The sequence below is a fragment of the Belonocnema kinseyi genome, chromosome 8, assembly GCF_010883055.1.
Source record: "Belonocnema kinseyi isolate 2016_QV_RU_SX_M_011 chromosome 8, B_treatae_v1, whole genome shotgun sequence".
NCBI lineage: Eukaryota > Metazoa > Arthropoda > Insecta > Hymenoptera > Cynipidae > Belonocnema > Belonocnema kinseyi.
Window position 1 is genome coordinate 30,658,871 of NC_046664.1, and position 11,995 is coordinate 30,670,865.

At 29.0% G+C, this 11,995-nt stretch overlaps 2 protein-coding genes across 2 annotated transcripts in view; both read right to left on the minus strand.

Moving 5' to 3' along the window:
* Positions 1 to 6: 6 nt before the first annotated feature.
* On the minus strand, positions 7 to 1,590 carry LOC117177961 (E3 ubiquitin-protein ligase BRE1A-like). Its single transcript, XM_033369099.1, has one exon. It carries the CDS (start codon positions 1,457 to 1,459, stop codon positions 560 to 562), a length of 900 nt encoding a protein of 299 aa, XP_033224990.1. The 5' UTR covers positions 1,460 to 1,590; the 3' UTR covers positions 7 to 559.
* LOC117177962 overlaps positions 1,454 to 11,995 on the minus strand; it is a 21,202-nt gene continuing 10,660 nt past the window's right edge. Inside the window, exon 2 of the mRNA XM_033369100.1 lies at positions 1,454 to 1,871. Within this exon, the coding sequence (XP_033224991.1) occupies positions 1,564 to 1,854 (291 nt within the window). The 5' untranslated portion in view covers positions 1,855 to 1,871 and the 3' untranslated portion in view covers positions 1,454 to 1,563. The remainder of the gene's footprint in view (positions 1,872 to 11,995) is intronic.

The window sequence follows — 11,995 nt, forward strand, 5'->3', positions numbered from 1 at the left end:
GTAGAAGGTGGCTTCAAGAGGGCCCATAAACCGTTACGTGATTTAAGCACATCCCCTAACTTAACTATTCTGATATTTAAGGGGGTCTCTGAACACAGAAGCTTTACCCAATTGAGATGTTCTCTTAAGAGATCACCTAATTCGACTTCGGTTTTGGCACGAAATTTCCAAAGAAACTTTTCAAAATATGTTTTCACAAACAAAAAAATACATATTTTAGATTGTGGAAACATTTTAAAACCCATAACACATCCTTATTGTTTTGTAAAGTCGGCTTGGGTGGTTTATCTAAGAAAGGGATCAATAATCTTTTCTTTTTTCTAATTTTCTAATTTCTTAATTTTTCTGCAAACTAAAATTTCAAACTATAATTTTCAAATTCTTGATCTCTTCCTTCTACTTCCAAAGCTTTCAATCTCAGCATACTCTCTTAAGGCTGTCAATCCACCGATTCGAATCGCTTCCCTTGGATTTAAATCTGAAGCGTCATCGCACATCATGGTCAGATTGAAAAAAAGGCCATAAACTCTTAGAGAGATAGTTATTTGCGATGAAGGTTTCAAGGCCACTTGCTAGGTATTCCACACGTTGCTTCATCTTCCAAGGTTAGAGGACAAAATTCGTCGGCGGTGACGATTTCTAGATCTCCTATATCAGCTCTAGGCTTGAAAGGCAGTTCCGAAACCAAAACACCCTCCCTTGGTTCCTTAACCTTAAGGGTCTGAACATCCAGATCAAATTCTGAAAAATCATCATCATTCTCCGATATCTTCGCTGACTTGAAGTCGGCTTCCGTCAAAGTAATCGTCCTGACTTTCCGCTTTTTTGATTCTTCAGAGTGCTTCCCAGACTCGATGATCGACCTTCTCTTCTTCAAAGTCTCTCTTTGATCGTGTGAAGCATCTTTTTTCGCTTCCTCTTTCTTTTCTTTCTCTTTGTTTCCTTTCTCCTGTTTTTCTTTCTTTTCTGTTATCTCAGCCGCAAATCGCTCCTCAAAACCGTCGCTTCCGGTGGATTTAGGTTTCTCTTTGCGCTCGGATGACATATCCAGAGGCTCTACAGATTCCGGGAATGCGTGTTTATCGACCAATGCTTGGACCCTGTTTTCTCCAGTTCCAGATCCAGTCTCTTTTGCCAATTCCGCACTTTCTGAGAAGGAAGCAGCCGTTGCTAAGAGATCGACAGAACTCGTCCCAGTTTCGAGAGACTCTTCCACTCGCCGTGCTTCTGGCGCTGGGATTGCTATCCCTCTGTCGGTAATGTCGATTCCCTTCTTTTCTGCGTGTTTAATAGCGTAGGAATTTATGTCAGCATGCATTCTTGGATTTTTCCTGAATTCCTCTTGCAGGTAATTCTGAAATCGATCCTTGAAATAACCGTCGATCATTTTCCAGACGTTGGTACTGTACCAGGAAAGAACAGCTACGAGGAAGACTCCTCGAAAGATGAATGCAAGCATTTTTTTAAGTTAGGAGGGCTTCTTAGTCCTTATTGCTTTTATTTAATATTTTTTTTGTATAAATATTGATCAAATTTTACGGGTATAAATATTTATAAAATATTTTATTCATCTTCACCCATAATCATATCTCGGATAATGGAGAAAGTTTGTTGCATACTTGGCCATGCCATTGTTACCACAACCAGAAGGGAATTTGCCATTACGAAAAGTCGCATCATCTCTACCCCGTCTTCTGAACGCAACCATGTTGAAAAACCCTGATTGGGATCGGCATCGTCATCGAATGATGTTTCTTCTTTTTTATCCTCGACCGGTTTTGTAGCGTTGTTTTTGACAATTTTGCGATTGTTTTTGGAACGGTCTTCCTTACTGCTTTCTAGGCGCTTCTTCATTTCGTAGAAATTTTCATCTGGAAACATAAATTTTTTGTTTGTTTATTTGAACTAAATACCATTTTGATATTGATTCCATCTACTATGTTTCTATAATTTATTATTATTATTTAAAAAATGAGGAAGCTCATTTTCCTCTCAGGCTTAAAATGCTTACAGCCTAATGTGTCGATAGACCCAATATATCATTATTATTATTGCTATTATTATGTTTTTGTGGAAATTGTTTAAGCTGGAAGTAGAGCCGAATTTAGATCTGAACTCTTGTCAGATTCTTCAGAAAATTAAATTTTGTTTAAAGATTTTAAGCGTGTCTAAACAGAATCCAAACAGCTAAAAAATCGCCTTACAATCATTCAGATTTTTTTCGACAGAAGTCTTTTCAAATTTGTTAAAAATTAGGTTTAAAAAAATGATTTTAAAGTTTCCCAGGATTTTTAAGAAAATTTGTTTTATTCTTTTGAAACTTTTCAAAATTCTTTGAAATCACAAATTAAATTTTCTCTTTAAATCTGTTGGAATCTTTTTAAAAATTGTAATTATTTTTTAATCTTTTCAAATCGTTTCAAACTTTTAAATATATTTTTAAATGATTTGAATTCTTCCTAAAATTTCTTCAAATCCTCCAAAATTAAAAAAAAGTCTTAATATCTTTTAGATTTGGAAATCTTTTGAAATGTTTTAAAATCTCTTAAAATATTTGTTTTATAATAAAAAATCATTTTAAATTTTCCCAGAAATCTGAAAAATATTTATTCATTCTCTTGAAACCTCTTTGTTTGAAGCACAGATTTTTGAAATTTTAGGAAAACATTAAAAATGTTCTGAAATCTTTTTCAATTTTGCATTAAAATTAATTATCCAAAATGAAAAATCTTCTTAAATTTTCAAAAGCATCTTAAAAAAAGTTATTGTTTTGAAACCTTTCAAAATTCTGAAAGCTTCTTTTTCGAAAGAAATTTCCCCATGAATCTTAAGAAACTTTTTTTTGTTCTCGTAAAAGTCTTCAAAAATTTCGAAAATGCTTTTAAATTTTTTTCAATCTTCAAAAACGTCTCAAAATTTCGTTTGAATTCTTCAAAAATCCACATTTTACTTTAGATTAAAAAGAAATTTTTTTAACTCTTTAAAAATCTTCATTTTATTAAAAACGTTGTTTAAATCTCAAAATTGAATTTTTTTAACTTAAAATTTTCGCAGAAATCTGAAGAAATTTTGTTATTCTCATGACACCTTTTAACATTCTTTATAAGGTTCTTATCTTCTAAATATATGTTTACTTGCTTGAATTAAAAAACAAAATTTTAATCTTGCAAAATTGAACAGTTTTCCTTCAAAATGTTGGGTGCTCTATTGGAAATTTTAGGAAATCATTTTAAATGTCTAGAAGTTTTGTTCAGTTTTTTCTAGAAATTAATTATTTAAAATAAGAAATTTTAAAAATTTTCCGAGGAAATACAAAAAAAATATTATCCTATTAAAACGTTTCAAAATTCTTAAAAGTATCTTTTTTCGTAAATTTCAAAAATCTACATTTTTAACAAAGTTGCTGAAATCTTAACACATTTTAAGTAATTTAAATTTTTTTGGAACCTCCAAATATCTCTTAAAATTAATCGAATTTTTTAGAATTTTTTAACCTTACAAAATTGAAAAATATTGACTTCAATTGTTTGAAATCTTTTAAAAAGTTCAAAATCTTATAAATATTTTTTTAAAAATAATTCGAAGTTTTTATAAAATTTTAAACAGTCTTTAAACTTTCTCCTAAAAAATATCAAAAATCAACATTTAGTTTTAGATTTTTTCGAAACTTTCCAAGTTTTAAATTAATTTTAAATCTTTTTAATCTCCTAAATTAAAAATGAAGAAATGTCGCTTTAAAAATTTCTGCTTTTCTTTTCGAAATGTGAGGAAATCTTTTGAAATGTTTAGAAATGTGTATCAATTTTCTCGTAAAATAGATTTATCAAGATGAAAATTATTAAGAAATTTTGAAGAAATCGTAAACAAATTTTATTTCCTTTAATTCTTTCAAAATTTCTAAAAATGTTTTTTTTTTCTTAAAAATCTAAAAAAATCAAAACTTTGTTTTACATTTTTTAAACCTTCTCATAATTTAAGTTTCGTTTAATCTTTTCAAAACTTCTAAATATTTTTTGAAATAAATCAGTGTTCCCAATTTTTGGTTGAGTCCTCTAAAGTTAAAACAGTGCCTTAGAATCTTCCAGATTCTTTTTGGACATAATTTCAATTATCTAAAAATCAAAATTAGGTTTTTCTGAATAAAACCTAAACCAATTAAATTTTTTCCGAAAATCTTATTGCCTTTAAAATTAATTTTTTTGTTGCTATTGACAACTTTTTACAAAAAGGATTTCCTTCGAGTGCAGAGTTAATAAAAGAAAGTATATAAGAAAAACAGGACTCTAAAAAAGTTTTAAATAGCATTTGAAAAACATTTATTTTGCAACGTATTTTTTCCTTACACTCGAAGAAAATTAGGGCATTTCCTAAACTGTGTAATGAATTTTTACACAACTATAGAATTAAAATATTTTTTTACAGCCACTTTTTCAAAAGCTAAACACGAATCTCATATCCTTTTCTCTTTCACAATAACTCGAACATGGGTAAGGAATTGAATTTAAAGACAATAGCGTCTAATTTCAAGAGTTTTCCAAGCCTCGTTAGTTTATTTCCGCTAGTCCCGAGTGTATTGAATCCCCAACATTGAAAGAGGAAAACCCCCGGGTCAATGCCTGCTAATATCTCGGAAAATATCACAAAAGTTCCACTACAGGTACATAAGTAAAATAAAGTTAAACAATTTTTTTTCTCAATCTTGTAATTTTATTCTAATACAGTATATCAATTAGTTAATTATCACTTGAATTACTAACTAAAATAGATTAATTTTGAACTAAAATTTTTTTCTTTTAACTATAAAATATTAAGTTTTTACGAAAAGGGGTTAATTTTCAAATAAAAAGACGAATTTTTAACAAAAATAGAATTTTCAACTAGGAAAGGTTTTTCAGACAATGATAAAAGAAATCATCGAAAATGCAAATGTAAATTACTAAGTCTAAAAGATGAATTTTCAAACAAGAAGATTATTTTTTACTACTAAAGACAAATTCTTAACAAAATATAAACATTTTCGACCAAGTAGTTAAATTATTAACCAACAATATTGATTTTCTGCTTAAAAGGATGAAATTGCAACAACTTATGTAAATTTTCAACTAAATAGTTGAATTTTTTACATAAAAAGATATTTTTTTAATCCAAAATGAAATAGTAAAATTTGTATTAAAAAATTAAGTTTTCTTAAGAAAACGAATTTTCTACAAAGAGTTTAATTTTCAACCCAAAATTATGAATCTTCAACAGTAACAAAAAAAAACAGATTAATTTTCTATTTTAAAACCATGTTTAACCAAAAAATGGAATTTTTTGCTGAAAGACCAATTTTCAATCAATTACAGATTTTTCTACCAAATATTCAATTTTTGTGAATAAAAAGATTAATTTTTAACCTAAAATAGATTAGTAAAAATTTTCAGTAAAAAAAATATATTTTATTAAGAAATACAATCGTCTAGAAAACAGTTGAATTTGCAACCCGAAAATATAAATATTAACAAAAAAGTTATTTTTCAATGAAGCAGTTGAATTTTCAACTGGGTGGGAACTAACTAATTGTAGCCTGCTCCGCTTTTGTTTGTTCACGCCTGGGTGCTCGCCTGAATGACAACCATAGAAGCCGCGCACCGCGCGCAGCTTCTGTTACATCTACCTGAGGCGCAGCTATCAAAGGGTTTCATTGTAGTTCCATTTTTAACCAAATAACTGAATTTTTAACAAAATACTTGAATGTCCAATTAAAACCGATGAAGTTTTAATTTTTTAAATATTTTAAACGAAAAATGGCTTTTCTATAAAAAAGACAAAGTTTAAAATAAATGAAAATTTTTTTTACAAAATAGTTAAATTTTTAAATCAAGTGGAATTATTTTATACTTAAAAAGACCATTTTTTAACAAAATGCATGTATTATTAATTAAAATGATGAATTTTCACGTAAAAAAAATTAATTGTTAACAAAGAAGAATTTTCATCTAAAAGAAATGAATTTTTAACACAGAAGTTCAGATGTCGAGCCGATCGTTAAATTTTCTATCAAATTGTAAAATTTTCTAGCAAATTGTTGGATTTTTTAACAAAAAATATGCATTGTTCTACAAATCAGTGAAATTTTCTGCTAAAAAATGTGAATTACGAAGAAAAGTTTATTTTCAATAGACAAAAATTAATTTTTAACCAGACAGTTGCATTTTGAGCCAATAAAGAAAAAAGTCCTACAAAAAGAAGTGAATTCTCAAACCAAAAAAAAGAAAAAATTCAATTAAATTGTTGATCTCTAAAGGAAATTGTTAAATTTTCAACAAAATAATTAAACTTTGAATAAAATAATTAAATTTTTAAGCAAAAAGATGAATTCTTAAATAAACATGTTATAGCAGCCTTTTCAACTGAAAACAATGAACATTCAACTAAAAATAGTTGGATTTTATTATTGGGTTTTGCAAATTCATTTCGTATTTAAGTGGAAAACCGAGAAGATGGGAAAGACTGTAAAGACCAAAGCCTGCGATAAATAAATAGAAAGTTTGATTATTTACAGAATAATGAATAATATTTAAAATAAACATTAAAATCCAACATTAAGTTACTAGGTAATACTAATATTTTTAGGTAAATCAAAATTAATAATGTTCCAACACCAATTAATTAACATATTCTTCTACGTTCAATGTACTAGATGCTACAGTAAACAATTGATTGGGTTGACAAACACCGATTTTAAATCAAGTATGTTCTAAGTTGTGCGGACCTGCGAATATTTGGTCGGCCAGTGTAAGCAGTCGCGTAAACATCTAAGCACGTACGCGTCCCATTTCAGGATGACGAAACGCACCAAACAAAGAACTTATACTAAATTTGATAAAAAAAACTTAGCCATTCATGTTCAGAAACCATCGTTATTCGAAAAGTGTATTATGATGAGCCTATGACTGATACTCAAATTAAAGATTGGTTTAAGTGATTTAAAAGTGATCGTACTTCAGTTGAAAGTGACCCTCGCTCTGGCTGGTTTGCAACGGCTAAAACATTTCAAAATGTAGAACGAATGGTGTTATGCACTATGAACACACTCGAAAGGGTCAGACGGTAAACAGTGAGTATTACCAAGAAGTTCTGAAGGTCGGTCCTTCACCATACTGCATTTGCCCATCCATCGCAGCTTATTCAGCAATTTCTGGTGAAACCCGATCTTACCCAATTTCGACAGCCACCATATAATCATAAATACCTGGCTCCTTTTGATTTCGAGCTGTTTCCCAAATTGAAGTATCATCTAAAAGGAATAGGTTGACTATTCCGAAAGGTAACTTTAAGAAGTACTTTCCAAAGTGGCTAGATCACTGGAAGAATGTTGTGGCTGCTAAAGGCGAGGACTTTGAAGGGGATATTATAGCGATTCACCAGACTTAACTTTTACTCTTGGTACACCTCTTACAAGATTTGTCTAATCATACAGGAATCATTTAGAATTTTTTTTCTGTGCGACTACTCCCAATTATTTGTAAATTTAAATCAAACGGCAGGTATTATGATAAGAAAATACTCTTTCAAATGGAAATTCAAGCGGAACAGTTTGTTAAAGATCAGAAGAAATTATAACGGAAAGGTAAAAAGACTGCTAATAACCTATTTATTTTATGTACAGAATTACTCAAAATAAAACCAAGAATCCAACGACCAAATTTGAACAATTATAATAAAATGTTCCTATTGAAATTTTATACAATATGAAAATTTTCTTTCAAAAAGAGCTTTTGTAAAAAAAAATAAGCACCAACGGTTCGGCACTCATCCAGTACCCTTATACAGGTAAAAAAAATCGATCAGACAGGAACAGCAACGAAACCACGCTGGTCTCCCTGACACCCGAGACCCAAGTGAGGGTCAAAATGCAAACCCATCAAAAACATACCTGAAGTATCTTTTTTTTTGCCCTTTTACCCTCACCGGATATTTCAGGTATGTTTGTGATGGGTTTGCATTTTAACCCTCACTTGATTATAGGGTGTCAGGGAGAGAGCATCGTTGTTTCGTTACTGTTCCTAACTGCTCAATTTTTTTTGTCTTGATGAGAGTGCTGTATGAGTACCGAAACGCTGGTGATTATTTTTTACAAATGTTTTTTTATTGGGATTTGATAATAATACAAATAAAAAAGACGAAAGAAATAAAAAAGAGGATGAAGGGGATTTGGTTGGTTGCCTACTAATTTTTCTTTCCTCTTTTGTATTTTTGACAAAAAAAAAAGAATTTTTCTTTTCTTGTTTAGAAAAATATTTATTATTTTTCAAATTACAATAGGAAAATTAACTTGAGTATGAGTTTAAATAGGATTACTGTGAAGAATTCCTGAAAATAAAACCAAGAATCTAACTACAAAATTTCGACAACCACTATAAAATGTACGTATTGCAATATGCAAATAAACTTTTTCCCTTTTTTCCCCTCTAAAAGAGAAAAGAATAAAATTCGTTTTCACCTTGGACACTAATAAAAAAGCCGAAAGAAAAATGAGAAGGCAACCAACTAAATCCTCTTCCTTCTCTTTTTTATTTCTTTCGTCTTTTTTATTTTCATTATTATCAAATCACAATAAAAAAACATTTGTAAAAAATAATCACCAACGTTTCGACACTCATACAGCACCCTTATCAAGGCAAACTAAATTTTATTTTCATTCGATAAAAATAAAAAAGAGAAGGAAGGCGATTTGTTTGGTTGCTTTCTCATTTTTCTTTGCTCTTTTTTATTAGTGTACAAAGTTTTTTTTCAGATTGCAGTGGGAACATTTTATGGTGGTTGTCCAAATTTGGTCGTTAGATTCTTGCTTTTATTTTCAGGAATTCTTCATATTATCTTGATTATTGAACGTTAAAAAGGATTTTAAATTTGATTTTAATCTCATTCAGGTTTCTTAAAGTTGAAATCGGATTTTTAGTTTCATTTTAATATCTTTTCAATTTCTAAAATTTCTATTTACTTCAATTCTTCTGTACAGAAATATAATAATTTCTTTTTTCCAATTGAAGTGTTGCCTCCTTTCTTGTTGACCTCGTTTTTGCTTGTAAGATAAAATCGTTACTGTGAACCTAAAGTTAACTAAGACAATCATCATTCATTCAACAAGTACTTTCGCCTCATTAGTACCTGGGCGTGAATCTTAAAAGATCTTATTATTACTTCATTACTCGCCACCTACGAATTGAATGCAAATTGAAGAAACTGAGAAAAAAACTTTTATATCTTCATACACTTCGAGAAATTGTATCAAATACTACGTAATACTGTTCTTGGAATCTATTTTTATATTTTAAATATAAACCGATGCAGTCTGACCGATCAATATTTAGGATTAGATATATAGACGAATGGCTATTTAAATATTATTTAAAAAAATATTTTACTATTTAGTTTTTAGATTTTTAATATAGGAATACTAAAAAATTGCTTCAATATGAACCAAATATTTAGATCAGAGATTAATTTTTGCTTTAGAGATTCTCGATTGCCCTGTAGTCACACGGTAAAAAAAATTGAGCTGTGACAGGGATATTATTCCTTATTATAGCCAAACATTAGGCTGAAAACGAACGAAGGAATTTAGAAAGGTCCCTGGATCAGCGAAAATGAATATCCTTGACCATTTTCCATATACCAGGGATATCGTATAGTCAAACCCCTAATAAGTATAGCTATAATAGGGGTATTAAGAATAGGTGTCTGAAGCAATTGTCGGAAGAGCGCCGGTGCATTATGGGAGCAGCGAAATAAAATAGCGACGGTCTAGTCGGAAGCAGTGACAGTTGAGAGTTGAATGAAAATTAATGTTTTTACTGAAAATTGAACTATTACAGTTGATACTTTAACTATTTTGTTGAAAAATTCGATTTTTGTAAAAATTAATCTCTGTGGTTGAACATTAGTTTTTTAACTGAAAATTTTAGTATTCAATTTTTGGTTAACATTTTTTTTTTTTTATATGAAAATTCATGTCTTTTGTTGGAAACTTGTCTTCTTTAGCAGAATTTAATCTTCTTGATTGAAATTTTTCAACAAAATAGTTAAAGTTTCAACTGTAATAGTTGAACTTTCAGTAAAAAATTAATTTTCATTCAAGGAAAAAATTAATCTTTAACAAAACATCTCAATTTTCAACCAAAGAAATAAACTTTTAATTAAAATGAGGAACCATCAACAAAAAACTTAATTTTTTATAAAATAGTTTAACTTTTAACCAAGTAGTTAAATTTTAATTCCAAAAAGGATTAATTCTAAGCGAAAAATGTAGTGAATAATAGTTCAACTAAATAAAAATTTTTTACTTTAAATGCAAATGCCATGTAAATGCCATGTAATTTAAATGTAATTTGTTGATTATTTATTTTTTAGTACAGAAGTCGTTTTCGCTGAAAATGTATGTTTCCTAGTTAAAAATTAACTTTTTTATTAACAATTTCAATTTTCGAATTAAAAATTAAAATATCTACTAAAAATCGTCTTTTTTACTTCAAAAATCAAGTGTTTGGTTTAAAATTGAATTATTTAGTTGATAATTACATTTTTTGTTAAAAATTAAATTTTTTGCTTGAAGTTTAATTTTTGAGTTTAAAATTTGACATTCTTGCAGAAAATTTTTTTTCTGCTTGAAAACGTAACAATTTGATCGGATTTTTTTTTCCTTACGATAAAATCTTTTATGTTTGACAATTAAATTTTCTTATAAAAAATCGTCTTCTTTGGTCAAAAACTAAGCTTTCTTGGTTGAAAATGAACTATTTTGTTAAAGATTTATGTTTTTATCGAAAATTCGACTGTTTTGTTAAACATTCGTGTTTTAGTACAAAAAGTTATAATTTTTGGATTGAAAATTCGTTTTTTTGTTGTTGTGGAAAAGTTATCTTTGGTTGAAAATAAACCTTTTTGTTAAAAATGATACTTTTTGGGTTCAAAATTTAACGTTATTCTAAAAAAATCGTATTTGTTGGTTAAAAAATCATATGTTTGGTTTAACACTCAAATATTTGGTTAAAACTTGAACTATTTGACTGAAAATTAACTTTTTTGTTGAAGATTGATTTATTTTGGTTTAAAAGTCAACCTTTTTGTAGACATGTAGGCAGATAATAATTAGGCAGATTTTTTTTCTTTTCTTTGAGAAAAATCTTTCTTGATTAACAATCATTTTTTGGTATAAATGTAATCTTTTTGGTTGGAAATTCTTCTATTTAGTTGAAAAATTTATTTTTTTGTTTAAAACTCACCTATTTCGTTAAAAAATCATATTTCTTGGGTAAAAATATACTTTTTGGTTAAAAATCTAACGATCTTATGAAAAATTCTTTTTTTTAGCTTCCACATTAAAATTTTGGATTGAAAATTCTTATTTTTGGTAGGAAGTTTAATTTACATAAAAATTAGATTTTTTATGTTTTGTCCTGGACTGACTCACAGGACTCGTCTGTCTAATTTTGATTTTTAATAAAAATACATATTTATTTCTTAAAAATTTATTCCAGAACAAGAATAAATCATATCGAACCTAATACAAATTAAAAAATCTTCTTCGCAAAATATTATGCAAGGCACAAATTTCTACGGATGATAAAAGGAAGATTGGCAGTCGAGGAGAAGTAGGGATAAAGGAAATGTAAGGGAAATTATGAAGTGTACGATAAGAGAAGGCGAGGATGGTGGAGAAAAGAGATGATTGGAAGGTATAATTTATGAGGTGTGGAATTAAGGTTAGAATGGGAAGGGAAGGGTGGTACTGATAGAAGGAGGATGGAAAGAGGCGAAGCAGTGAAGAGGAAGTAGGGATGAAGAGAAATTGTGAGAGGTGGGATGAGAGAAGGGAAGAATAACGAAGGAGAGGGATGAGTGGAAGTTGAAAATTATGAGGTGTGGAGTTTCTGGAGGAGTAGGGGTAAAGCCCTCAAGGGGAGGAAGGGGACAAGGCGAGTTCCAAGGAAAATTATGAAAGAAGGGAAGG